We start from the raw sequence: 14,140 nt of genomic DNA, 5'->3' as shown, positions 1-14,140 counted from the left end.
AAAAAAAAATAAATCAATTAGCTTTTTGCTTAATTCTGAACTCCTGAATTGCTTTTATTCTTCAATACAGTAAATTCATACCAAACTCCATGATCCTGGAGCCTTTCTAATGTACTGAGAGTAGGGGGAGTCTTTATAGAAACTCAAAAACAACTGCCTGTGTTATTAATGAGACATAGGAAAGAGCCAGCCTTTCCACTCAGCAAATAAACAATTACCAGCAGCCTGCCCTGTGAGATTAGTTCTATTACATCTTCCAATCCAGGTTACTAATTTAATGTGGGTAAACACTTTTTTTTAAGATTTATTTATGCATACAGAACTAGGATACAGTCCAGAGGTGCAAGGGCAATGAGAAGATTCACCAGAGACAGAGTGGGAGCAGAACAGGTAGATCAATGAAACACACTGCTGAGAGGAGCATCGGGGTGGGTCAGGAGAGATCTGCCGTGCCATGTGGATCACCTCTGGGGCGGGGATCGAACTCATGCTGAAATGGCTTTAGCTTCTTAGTGCTGTGTTTTAACTGCTGTGCCACCTAGGAGGGCCCAACACTTTTTTTTTTTTTTAAACTAGGAAATAAAGGAACATGATATGGGAGAATCATTGTTTATGTGAAATAAAGAAGACACTTTCCATGGGCTGTCCAGTGTGCTTATTGGGATGAATTTCTTCTTTTCTCCTCCCCTCAGTTCCAGCAGACATCTGATCATGCCCTCTTCTCTTGTTCTGTGGTTGATGTCTTTGCTCAGCTTAATCAGAGCTTTGAAATTATTAAGAAACTGGAATGTCCTAACCCAGAAGCATTATCTCACTTAATGAGAAGATTTGCAAAGGTAAGTAAATGGAATGAGCCCTTTCTTTGCCCGGACTTACCATTTCTTTTCACAGAACCTGGAAATGGTAATGTTTTATATTATTTGTCTTCTCTAATACCATAATCCAATTTAATTTCAAAATTCAGTAGTAATAGAGTCACTTATTTTGGTTTTCTATTGTTAATTTTACCATTTTCTTTTCCTTAAATATGGATTATCTTAAAACTCCATTTGTTATTATATTAATTACACATACTCAGTAACTTGTAATTGAAGAGACTATCATGGCCAAATTACTTCCCTCTCAAATGTGGCACAGTCTAGCTGAAAACAAACCTTGGGTTTCATATTCAAATTTTAAGCACATTTTTAGCAGCCATTGTATTACAGTAAAAAGTATATTGAATTTGGGGTCATTAAAACTGAGTGCTGTTTTCAAAGCAACAAGTAGCTATTCCATGAGTCTGAACAGTGTCCTTCAATTTTGTTAATTTAGTTTTCTTACTTGATGGATCTTGATCAATTAGATTATTGTGATACCTCTTCCTCCTCTTCGAATCTAAGAAGGCTTTCAGAATCCTTACTACTTTGCTAAGAGTTTCAAGGGAAATATAAAAATAGAAGATGAAATTTCTGTTCTTCAAGTCTTCAAATTCTATATAGCAATCAAGACTACAAGATACGACCTAATCAGAAGATGACATGAAAAGGGGAACAGAAAAATTTGGCCTCAGGCATAGCAGGAGGTAGACAGAGGTTTAAACAGAGAAAATAGAGGTTTAATAAGTAAAATAGTCTTGTTCCACCTATAAAGGTGAACTTAAAAACCCTATTCTAAGCCATGGAAACAGGAGATACATAGAGAGGGGTAAAGTGTAGCTTGACCTGTAAGTGCAGGGGAAAACAATCCTTTGGCAAAAATACCTGCTAAAAGCAGAAGTACGAAAGGCTGGAAGAATACAGGTGGGTCCAAGTGCTGGAGAGTTTTGCTTTCCAGATTGAGAAGTTTAGAGCTAATCTCTTGAATAGTCTAAGAAATGTTGAACATTTGGAGATTGTTTTGTAGGTCAGTAACCTCACAAGCAAACTATAATGGAGGGGTGCCACCTGCACCCCTCTCTTACTGTCCTAAGAATCTGTATCTTACTGTCCTAAGAATAAGTTTGGTCCAGTGGGTTCGAGGATGGTCGAGGCTCTGCTGTTCATTGAGCAGGTGCTTACTCTTTGCCTCACTTGCCTGATTTGCTAGTCACTTTGAGAGTGGTAATCATGAAAACATAATCTTTGACCTTTGGAATTTTATATTGGGAGGGACAAGCCTGTAAACAACTATGACTAAGTCAAATTTTATAAGCACATCAGAGATATTGGAAAAAAGCCAAAAGATATGGTAAATAATAAGGAAATGCCAAATTCAGTTAAATTGGGAAGATACATTCATTTTCTAGGGTTGCCACAATAAAATATCACCACCAATACCAGATTGATGATTTAAGCAAGAGAATTTATTGTCTGTTTTGGAAGCTACAATTCTAAAATAAAGTGTCAGGTTTGATTTCTGCTCAGGTTCCCTTCTTTGACTGGTAAAGGACTGTCTTTTCACTGTGACTTGTTCTGTTCTCTTCTCTATCTTATGCTTCCCCGATGTTTGTTTTTCCTTTATTTTTAAGCAAGACAGCATCAGTTTATATCTCATATTTGATTCAGAAAAAAATAGGACTCCACGTCTTCAGGTGTTGTTACCACAACCACCACGGTGGATTCTGCACCTTTGCAAAATCCCTGGCCTGCTCTTGTAATCTAAGTCATATAGACACATTTCTAGGGTTTGCTTCTGGTTTGGTGTTTTCTGTTTTGCTACTTTCCACATTGAAGTGAAACGACTTGTCTTTCTCCTTTTGACTTACTGCACTTAGCATAATCTCCCCTAGTTCTATCAATTTGGAAAATAGCAAGAGTTCCTTTTTTTTTTAATTGAGTGGTATTCCATTGTGTGTATGTACCAAATATTCTTTACCTACTGTTCTGTTCCTGGGCACTTAGGTTGTTTCCATAACTTGACTACTGTAAATAGTTCTCTAATGAACATAGGAGGGCATGTACCCCTTTGATTAGTGGCTTCTTTCTTTCTTTCTTTCTTTCTTTCTTTCTTTCTTTCTTTCTTTCTTATGTAGATAACTGGGAGTTGTATTGCTGAGATATGTTACATACCTCTTTTTAATATTTTGAGAACCATTCATACTGCTCCCCATAGAGGCTAGACCAGTATACACTCCCATCTACCGTATCCAGTGGTTCCTTTTCTCTCTTTACTCCTGCTGATAATTGTTGTTCCTGGACTTGAAGTGGGACATTCTCACAGATGTTGGGTAGTACCTTATGGTTTTGATTTACTTTTCACTGATAAGTTATGATGAGCATTTCTGCCATGTCCCTCTTGCTATAAGGCTATAAGGCCCATGTCAGATGTATAATGTGCAAATATTTTCTCCCAGTTAGGTGTTTTTTTGTTATGATGATTGTTATATTCACTGTGCACAAGCTTTTTAGTGTGTTGTAGAGCCATTTCTTTATTTTTTCTTTTGTTTCCCTGGCTGAAGGAGTTGAGTTCCCAGGCATATCACTGAGGTAACTGTCATAGAGTGTTTTGCATATTTTTTCTAAGATTTTATGGCTTTAGATCTTACATTTAAGTCAGTTTGTATAACTGATATGAGATGGTATTTGGAAAACTGGAACAGTTTGTTGAAGAGACTTTTTTTTTTAATAACATACATACCCATTGTTGTAAAGTGACTTCATAAAACTTTATTTCTAGGTTTTCTATTCTATCCCATTTATGTGCATGCCAGTTTTATTTTCCTTTTTCTTTTTTAATCAATACTATACTGTGTTGGTTCTAATACTATACTACAGCTTAGTAGTAGTAGTATAAGATTGATGTCTGGGAGTGTGACTCCACCATTCTTCCTCTTTTTTTTCAAGATTGTTTGAGCTATTTGGGGTCCTTTGTGATCCCATATAAATTTTAGTAATGCTATTTCTATTTCTCTGAAGAATGCCTTTGAAACTTTAATATGTTTTGCACTGAGACTGTGTGTTGATTTGTATAACACAGCCAGTTTACCAGTGTTAATTCTCTTAGCATATGAACAGGGGATATCTTTCTATTTTTTTAGGTATAGAAGAACTAGGGTACAGGCTGGAGGTGCAGGGGGATCATCAGAGCACTCACCAGAAACAGTTGGGAGTAGAACAGGTAGATCTACTGAAATATACTGCTGAGGGGATCAGTGGGTGAGACAGCAAAGGTCTGCTGTGCCATGTGGGTCAGCTAGCTCCCTGGCTGGGAATCGAACATATACTGCAGTGGCTGCAGATAGCTTCATAATATTGCACTTTAACCTGTTGTACCACTTAGGAGAGCCCTCTTTCTATTTCAATTAGCGTTGTATTTTTTTTTTTAATGTGTCATGGCTTTTCATTGTATTGGTCCTTCACCTCATTTGTTTGACATATTCTTTTCAATGAAATAGTAATGAGGATTGTTTTCTTGATTTCTTTCTATTTGTTCTATTTCTTTCTATGTATTCATTGTTTGCATATAGAACACTGATTTTGTATATTTTGTAACTTAATACTGTACAGATCTATAGTGACAATTTTACTTACTCCCCAGTTTGTATTTTATAAATACATGTGTAATATATTTATATATATCTTTCTGTTACCTGATTTTTCTATCTGGGATTTCTACTACTGTGTTAAAAAGTAATGATAAAAGTAGACATTCCAATCATATACCAAATCTTAGATGAAAAACTGTTTTTCACATTGAGTATGATGATACCTGTGAGTTTGTCACATAAGGCTATTATTATAGTTAGATATGTTTCTTTTTCCCCCATATTTTGAGGCCTTTTATCATAAATGGATGGTGAACTTAACAAATGCTTTTTCTGGATCTATTGATATAATCACATGATTTTTTTTTTCTTTCCTTTTGTTTACGTGGTGAATTACAATGACTGATTGTCAGACATTGAACTTTCCTTGAGTCCCTCAGTTAAATCTCATTTAGTTTTGATAAATGATCCTTTTAATGCTTTGTTGAATTTGTTTTGTTGAGATTTTTGCATGTGTTCATCAAGGCTATTGGTCTGCAATTTTTTTTCTGATGTCCTTGTTTTCCTTTTTAAGTCACTGTTTTTGTTCGTCACATAAAAATGTGTTTAGAAGTATTTCCTTTTATGTCCAGATTTCCTCTTTATGAAGATACCAGTCAGATTTGATAAGGATTCACTATAATGGCCTCATTTTAACTAAGTTTTTTTTTAAGTCCCTATATCTAAACAGTGTGATTCTGAAATATTAGGTATTATTATATCAACAGTATTTTTAGGGGACACCAAGTTTATAATGGATGTATTCATTTAACATGTTACTATGCTAAGCCAGTCATAGACAAGAGAATATATAATTTTATTTTTCATTATCACAAAAAGTCCAAATTAGAGGTCCTTTATGAATGGAAGACTTGAAACTGACCCTGTCTTTGAACCAGGCTCTTAGAAAAGTATAAATATGGTTCACTGATAGGTGGGTTAGGAAAGGCTTTGTGTAGAATACAGCTATCTTTATGATTATGATAGTATATTTTGTAAACAAAGCAAGAAACTCCAAGTTTTTACACCACAAAGATTTCCTTCTTGCCCACAAATCAGACATGAATTAAGTGCAAACTAATCAATAATATACAATTGCTACAGCAAAAAAGAGTCCAGCATGGAGCACCATCAACTTTGATTTCTACAGACATTTTAAGGTTATCTGGGATCATCCTCAAGTTGCTATCTTGAGCTGTTCTATTACTATTTTGTTAAGTATTTACAGGCCAAAGGTGAGAAGATAACTCACAGGGCCCAACTTAGAGCCAAGGAGAGAATTGTTGTTACATTCTCCTCCCCACCCCCCACACCCCATTCTGTAAGTCAGTGGTTTCAGTGTGAGATGTCCCAGTAAAAAGAGAGCACTGGGTTCATATCAGGCTAATGAAACTGCTTATTAAGAAAGCACTTTGAAAAGAGTCTTGAAGAACAGGCAAAATGACTGTATTTAATAGAAAATAAAGAGCTGGTGAAAGCTTTTAAGCAGATAAATGATCAGCATAAACTGTGACATATAATCTGCCTTGAAATATTATGAACTACAGTCTTGTAGATCTGTTAATTAGGAAGACTAAAGTTATCTTCATCCTATCACATAATATTTAAAAATTACTTATTTTTATCATATCCACAAAGGACTTCCTTGGTAGCATCAGATTTTAATTTTGCAATAGATTCTGAAGTAAATTTTCTAAAAATTTGTTTAAGTCTCAAGTAGCATTGTATTTTGGGTGCCTGCCAAGAACAGAATGCAATGGGTCATTAGGGACAGTGTTCAAAAAGGTATGTCACATGCTATCCTTGGAGCTCTATAGGACTTGTAGGGGAACAGGATCATATGAGAATTTCATAATCTCAGAATTAATGTACTTGGTAACATCCTATTATAATTGAACATAAATGTTAAAAAAGTAACTAGAATTCACCCTTGGAGTAGTCAGGCATCAGGTTATACAAGGTAAAAACCTGGAGACACTGAGAAAGTGTAGAACTCTGGCTTTCCCTTCACTTCTTAGGAGCTATGACCTTTCTCCAAATAAAACTGAGCCTATGACCTAATGGACTGGTAGGGTTTATAAAAGATTGGCATTCATAGAAAGGGTCATGTTAGAAGCACAGCCAGGAAAAGACATTCACTTAAGCAAAAGGAAAATAACTAGGCTGTATGTGTTAATGAGCTGAGTGATCTCATTTGTAAAATTTTGAAAATTCCAACTAAGTAAAACATTTTCAATCCATGGTAATCTAATACTACCCAGTTCTTACCATAAGGAAGTAATGATGCAGCAATGAAAACACTTTGAGGAAAGCAGAAATTAATAATTTAGAAGATTGTTTTACTGGAATGTTAAAAAATAATAAAAATGTGAATGCTAATATAATCAGGTATTTCACAGTAACTTCAGACTATTAGGGTTTATTTCATATTAGCTGAGACCATTAGTCTTGAAATCCCCATCCTTCTTATGGTTGGGATACTTACCTAAAATATACTGAAATCACATTCTTTCTCTGAGATTTAGGTTGATGTAAGCCATTCCATGAGAAAATATGTCAATGCATCTATAGGTTTTTAGAAGATTTAGCATTCTAAAATGGAACCTAAGGTATGATTTGTTTTTAGAGAAGCATATACAAGACTGAGGTTTGGTACTAAACCTATAACTGAACTGCTCTCAACAAATATGGGCAGTTTACTATTAGAGAGATGAAATAATGAAATTGCAATATTACTTTAAAACAAGTCAACAACTACTGTGTCCTGGCTGTGAGTATGACTGAGAAAGTTTAACTCAAACAAGATACTCTGCTAGAAATGGCACAGATGGAATGCTTTTAACCGCTTGACTCTACTACTACTGCATTCTGGTATGTGACCAGACTCTGGTAAATTGGAGCAGTCTCAACTTTTATGGGCCACATCTAGGCATCAAAGGGGATTCTTTGTTATGTTGGATATGTTAAAATATGGTTTTAGAAATGTCACTTCACAGAAAAAAACATTGTCTTGTTATTTTGTTCTAATATTGTAATGCATAAAATGTGACTGAGGTTTTTGAACCAGGTTTCTTAATGATCACAAGAGTAATATCCTAAATGGAGTTATTGCTGGTATGGACAGTATATTTAACCCACTTTGCTATCCTGACATTAGCTCAGGAAACCATGACGTTAAGTGATTAACGGCTTTCCATCCAGTACCACAGTAACTGATCATCAAATCAGAGCAAGATGAGCCTGGGAAATATTTTAGTCAACCCATCTGAACCTTTAAGTGCAGCAGAAGCCGTATTTTGTTGGTTCCTAAATTCAGGATTTTATTATTATTATTTTGGTTCTTGTTTTTAAAATACAATGAAATGACTCCTACAGTTTACATCACCATTATAATCTGAAAATTTCAAGTAATATTCACATGTACAAGGGAAGTAATACCAATTAGGTAAATCCCACAGACATTTTTAGCATTATAGCTAAAGTAAAATTTCAACAGCTCTTGTTGAAAAGCCTGAGAGGTCAGTTCAATAATCTCTTTTCCTGGATTTATTAGTCTGCTACTTGATTTTCCATGTAAATTGATATAAATTATTAGTTTACTGTGTGCTGCCACAAAATATCAAATTTCTCTTAAGGTTTATTTATTTATGCATACAGAGCTGGGATACAGGCCAGAGGTGCAGGACTGGTGAGGATTCACCAGAGACAGAGTGGGGAGCAGAGCAGGCAGATGGATGAAGTACATCGCTGAAGGGAGCAGCAGGCGAGTCAGGAGAGGTCTGCTGGGTCTTGGTCACCTCCCTGTCCGGGGATTTATTGAATTTGTACTGAAGCGGCTGCAGTGGCGAGCTTCATGGTGCTGCATTTTAACCCGTTGCTCCACCAGGGAGGGTCCTCTGCATTTTATTTCTATAAAAGAAACTCACAGTCACCTTTGGTGAATTCTGATTTTTAGCCTAATATCTCTCCTTCAGTATCTTTCCTTTGGAGTATCCCCCCAAGTTAATTTTGAGCCACTAAGAAAATTTAAATATATATTTTATACCTTCACAAAACCCTTCTTTGCCCTTGCTTTTCTATGAAAGGTGGTCTATATCCATCATTGTTGCTCTCTTCTAAGAAAATCACATCTATACATAAGTCATAATAATTCATGTAAGTAAATGTAATGTAAGTAAAAGCAGTGAGATGCAAGCTATTAATATAATCTTGAAGTAATTTTTATAACAACTTGATTGTCCCTTGTTATTAATGGAAGCAGAGGGTATTCTTAGGCTCAGATAACAGTTACTAGGTGGAGAATAAAATGTGCATTAAGATTATAAAGTACAGAAAGGATAAAGATTATGCATTTCTTAAACAAATAATATATCAAACATTAAATTAACGGTAAATGTTGTGATAATATGATGCAATTAAAGCTGAAATTTAGGTTTTGAGAAATTTTTTTTTTATAATGGTAAGGCTCCATATTAGAGAATATTTCTCTAATACTCATTGTTAATATGCATGGAGAGATTCTGAATCTACTTGTAATGAGTTATTTATTAATATTGGAGAAAATGATCACTACAGAATGTTGACATAGGAGGATTGGTTGCAGAGAGGGTGGTGTGGGGTCTAGAAACCAGGAGAGATGATTTAAAAGCACCAGGTGTCACTTCAGAAAAATAACAAAACCAGGGATCCTTAGGATAATAAGGATCCAAGCATTGAGGGGACTGCCAGAAGACTGTATATATCTTCTGAGTATTTTGGTAAAGTTAGAAATTCAGATATGTGTGATGGAGTAGATATGCTAAAATGAATCCATGTGTACTATCTTCCCAATGTATTCAGGAATGTAGGTAATTATCTTCTAAAGCTTGATTATTTTGGCATGATTTAATAAGTTAGATGGCTTCTCAGTCAAAAGAGACATGGAAAATCTGCCTGCTTGCTTTTAATCTGGATAATGTGTATATAAAGCTATGTACTTATCTGGATGCATCTCACCTTTCCCTCCCCAGACTATCAATAAAGTTCTGCTTCAGTATGCTACAATTGTATCAAATGATTTCAGTTCATATTGTGATAAAGAAAATGTGGTAAGTAAAAATGTCTCTACTTTGAATTATTCTTCACTTGAGAGCTATTTATTCAAACATCCAAGCAAGAGAATTTTTTGTTTTCATGCAAGATGATAGAAAATAGGGTTCTCAATAAATTGTTTGAAAAACTTCTTTTGTACTTCTAAATTGGTTACAAAACTAGTTTCAGAATAAATCAATGTGAGCCAATCTGGTCTTTCCAGGATAAGGAAAAAAGATTTGTATGTAATTGAAAATCCACCTACATGTAAAACTTTGTATCTGACGATGGATCATAGTCCATCCAGTAAAAAAAAAAAAATGTTTACTGGTGATACAAAATAATTTTGCTTTGCTACCAATACTAAAACTTGTGTAATTTATTCTTTCAATTTTAATTCCATTGAATAGAATAGTTAATGTAAGGATGCTGACTTCTACTGATTTATTAATTTAATCTTACTTTTTGGATGACTGTGAAATGTTTATAAAATCAAACACAGTATTTCAACTTAAAAAATAAGATACCATGGTTTGGAATATATCAAGAGTAATTTTATTGTGTAAGGTGAAGTCAATCTTAATACATGAGATGTAACATTAGGAGAAATATGTTGGCAAATTATAGGAATAAAAATAAAACACTAAAGGATTTTGCAAAATGTCAGCACAAAGTTTTAAGGAGGAAAATCACCTAACCCTCAAAAATCAGTTCTATCAGGTAAGTCTAAAAGAGATTTCTAAAAAAAAAAAAAACCTTGTCTCTTGTCTTCTGAAAACTAGTTGGCCTTCTGCTGACAGCTCATTATGATAAGTTATCTTAATGTTTCTTGAGGGTCCTAGAAGATTCTTCTTTCCCTTAATATGTTGCCTATACATTTCATTAATTATTTCAGTAGATAGCTCTAATTGCCATTAATTATTAATACTCTAATAGGTAAGGTATTTACTATTCAATACAATACAAACTTTCTATTAAAGGGCAATAGATATGGAAATCAAACAGTGCCAGACTATTTGGTAAAAAATATTATTTTAAGAGGAGAGTCAGTGATATTTCAATAGCTGTGAATTTTCAAAGGCAGTTTTTCTCATTCGGAAGGGACTATTAGCCTTAAAAAAATTCTGAGTAAAAGATCATAATTTCTTCTTTCACTTTTAAGAAAGTTTGTACTTTTCAAAATCAGGACTTGCTTTTCCTCCCTAATTACTGTCATCTTGACCAGTCTTAGACTATCTACAAGTTCCAAATTCATGTTAGTCTTTCCAATAAAGACTATCAATTAGCCTTTTGTTTTTGTATATTTATGTAGACAACAAATGTACAAAAACATCAATGTTATATACATATGTATATAAACAGTTTTATTTTTCTTTGAATATCAAGTATATTAATAACACTTAGACAAGTAGGTAGATGGCAATATGCCTGTTTCATATGGAAATTGAGATAGAAACATTCAAAAATATATATATATTTTTAAAGACAGAGTGGGGAGCATAACAGGCAGATCAACGAAGTACACTGCTGAGGGGAGCAGCGGGCAGGTGGGAATCAAACTCATGTGGAAGTGGCTTCAGCTTCTCAGTGCTGTGCTTTAACCCGCTGTGCCACCAGGGAGGTCCTCAAAGAAGTATATTTTAAAATATATCCTACAATTTGCTTTCTGGTGGGGGTTAGAATTAAGGAAAACAGTTAAATACAATGTATCTGAAAATTTTCTATGGTAACATAACAAAACAACATTATCTAAATACTTGATTTTGAACATTTTTTTTTTTACTTTTTCAATTCATATTCTAAACAGAACTTCTATGTTCATTGTATTTTAGGATTCTAACTGTTCCAGTTTAAGTAAAATACAATATATTTTGATAATTTTAGTGGAAAGGGCAAATATACAAATATAAATGTTACTTAACTAAACTCAACAACAAATGAAATTTCTGAATTGCTACTGTTCTCTTTAATGGTAGGGGATGTTCTTTGTGTGTTTTCTTTTTCATTTATTATAGAATTTTATTAAGTAAAAGCTGTTTCACAGTTAGGTTTAAGACAGATTTATGTAATTAAGTTCTCAGTAGTGATTTGATGAGTTGATAAAATTGAAAGTTTAATATTCAAAATCAAGGATAGCTTATGAAAGAGTAAAGTCTGAGCCTCCCTGGTGGCACAAAGGGTTAAGCATCAGTGCTATGAATGTGGCCAGTCACTACAGCATGAGCTTTTTACCTGGCCAGGGAGCTAACCTACCTGGTATGGCAGACCTCTCCTGTCTCCCCTCAGCAGTATATTTTAGTCTATCTGCCCACTCTGCTCCCCACTTTTTCTCTGGTGAATTCTCTCACTACCCCACATCTCTGGCTTGCACCACAATTCTTATATACATAAGTAAATAAAGTCAACCTTTAAAAAGAGAGAGAAAAAAATCTCTCCCCCTGGATAAATGTATCTCTTACCTATGCAGGCCTACCTGGGTCAATTGAAGACCATTGCAGCTGAGCTCAAGTATCTAGCTTCATGTTTCTTAGTAGCTCATTTCTAGGAGAAATGATCATAGTAAGAATGCCCAGGGGGTGAGTTTCATTGTAAAGCTTATATGTGTGTGTATATATATATATATATATATATATATATATATTTATATTTCTGTATGTATGTATTATCTGGCCCAAGAAATATATGCTTAAATGTTACTGTCAAATAATCGTAGAAGAATCTACCCAGCAAACTTAGGCCCTGGAGATGAGTGTTAAAATCTTTCTTCCACCTGTTCTTATCATGAAGCATCATCATTTTCTTTGACCTCACTCTTTTCGCATGCCAGTGGCCATATTCCCTAAGGGGGGAAAGTTTCTTGGCTTAGTTTGTTGACTTTGGGACAAAATGCTAAATCCCCTGAACATTTTACTGCTTACGTTATAGGAAAGAGTAAGCCAAAATCAAATGACTCTCAATCATGGCTTGAGATCTGAGTCATTTGTGGAACATGTAGCTTTGCATATTGAACAGAATCTGAGACAAATAGTTTATTTTGCAACATGGATATCTGAGATTTAAGTTGTTGGAATCAAGGAAACATAATAGATATGTAGAATGTTTCCATAAATCCAGTTTAAGATGTGGTTACTTTAAGAACCAAATAGAAGTTCTTCAAAGGTCAGTAATGTGGTTAAAGCAATAATAAAATCTTTCCACTGAAGAGAACTAGCATCTCTCTGATGTCCTGTAAGTCCTCTGCCTGACTTCCTCTGATTCATTATTGGCTCATTTCCTAGCAACTTGGAAATTACATCCATTTTTTTTTCTTTGTTTTCTTCCCCCTGGATCTATCAATTCTTTAAAAATGGTATTAGCAAATACTAACTTATAACTATTCTGAATTCAGTTTTCCAGTTATAAATAATTACTATCTTTTCAAGGTTAAATTTAGTCGAGACACAGAGTTTTACATCTTCATGTCATTATTATATTTCTGCCTCCTTGGAAACTATTCCAGGGGCATTTTTAAGCATGTGCTATGTGTAAGGATCTATGAAGTGCTGTGTACGTTAAAAAATAGGGCAAGAAAAGGCATAAAGGAATAATGTATAGTGCACTTAAGGTGACATAGGAAAAAAAACAATTTAAATATAAGATAAATTAAAACATATGTCCAGTGAGAAAAGGATCCAATCTGGGTAAGAGAAAGCACTAATATGATTGATGGATATGATTCAGACTGAAGAGGTCACTATCTAAGCCAAGTATGGAAAGAATAGGTGTTTGGGAGGGAATAAGCAGCTTAGAGTTGAAAGCAATGCAGTAAAGGGAGATGGTAAGGAAAACATGCTGGAATCGGACAATGAAGCATCTTAATAACAATATGGACTTTTATCTAGATATTTATAAAGCTTATGTTGTAGTTTGGCTTTTAAAACAGTGGAATACAAAGATTTAAACTTTGGTTCTTAAATTTTAAAAACAAAATTTGGTTAATTTCTAAGCATAAAATGCCACAATGTTAAGAATAAACCAAACTTAATAGTATTTCTGTAATGTTTTATTGCCTGAATATATATTTTACCTATCTTTTCTTAACTGTTAAAGAGCATAATCTTAAAGTAGCACAATTATGCGTTTACCAACTATACTAGGACGTTAGTGATAATTGTAATACTGTAACTTTGAAGGTAAACTCAACAGTTCAGTGTGAGAAGGATTCTCACACAACTTGCTTTTGTTTCTCTATTTAAAGGCCTGTATATTGATGAACAATATTCAACAACTGCGAGTTCAGCTGGAAAAAATGTTTGAATCCATGGGCGGCAAAGAGGTGGGTATGTCTTTGTGATTTCTTTTGCCAAATGCCTATTTAAAGGTTGCTAGTAGCTTGCCTCTTTGCTGTGGAAAGTGTCAAAATCAAGTTTTTACATGGTCTCATCAAAGAACAGGAAGTAATAATATTCCAACATAAAATCCCATTAACAAGTAAGGTATTATTTTGCACAAATATCATTAAAGACATTAGAAGTGTGAATGGGAAGAGGGACATGGTCAATGGCCTTTTTGGATATACAGCCATATACACACATATCTATATGTTAA

General features: G+C 34.3%; 1 protein-coding gene across 1 annotated transcript in view; it reads left to right on the top strand.

The window, feature by feature from the left end:
• The window catches only part of UNC13C (unc-13 homolog C (C. elegans)), a 410,279-nt gene that overhangs the window by 319,100 nt on the left and 77,039 nt on the right, over window positions 1–14,140 (top strand). The window contains exons 21-23 of the mRNA XM_004687775.2: window positions 693–836; window positions 9,493–9,570; window positions 13,791–13,868. Coding sequence (XP_004687832.1) covers window positions 693–836; window positions 9,493–9,570; window positions 13,791–13,868 — 300 coding nt within the window. The remainder of the gene's footprint in view (window positions 1–692; window positions 837–9,492; window positions 9,571–13,790; window positions 13,869–14,140) is intronic.

The sequence above is a fragment of the Condylura cristata genome, unplaced genomic scaffold, assembly GCF_000260355.1.
Source record: "Condylura cristata isolate star-nosed mole 26May11 unplaced genomic scaffold, ConCri1.0 scaffold00023, whole genome shotgun sequence".
Classification (NCBI taxonomy): Eukaryota; Metazoa; Chordata; class Mammalia; order Eulipotyphla; family Talpidae; genus Condylura; species Condylura cristata.
The sequence above is the reverse complement of the archived record's forward strand: the minus strand, read 5'-3'. Positions and strand labels throughout refer to the sequence as shown.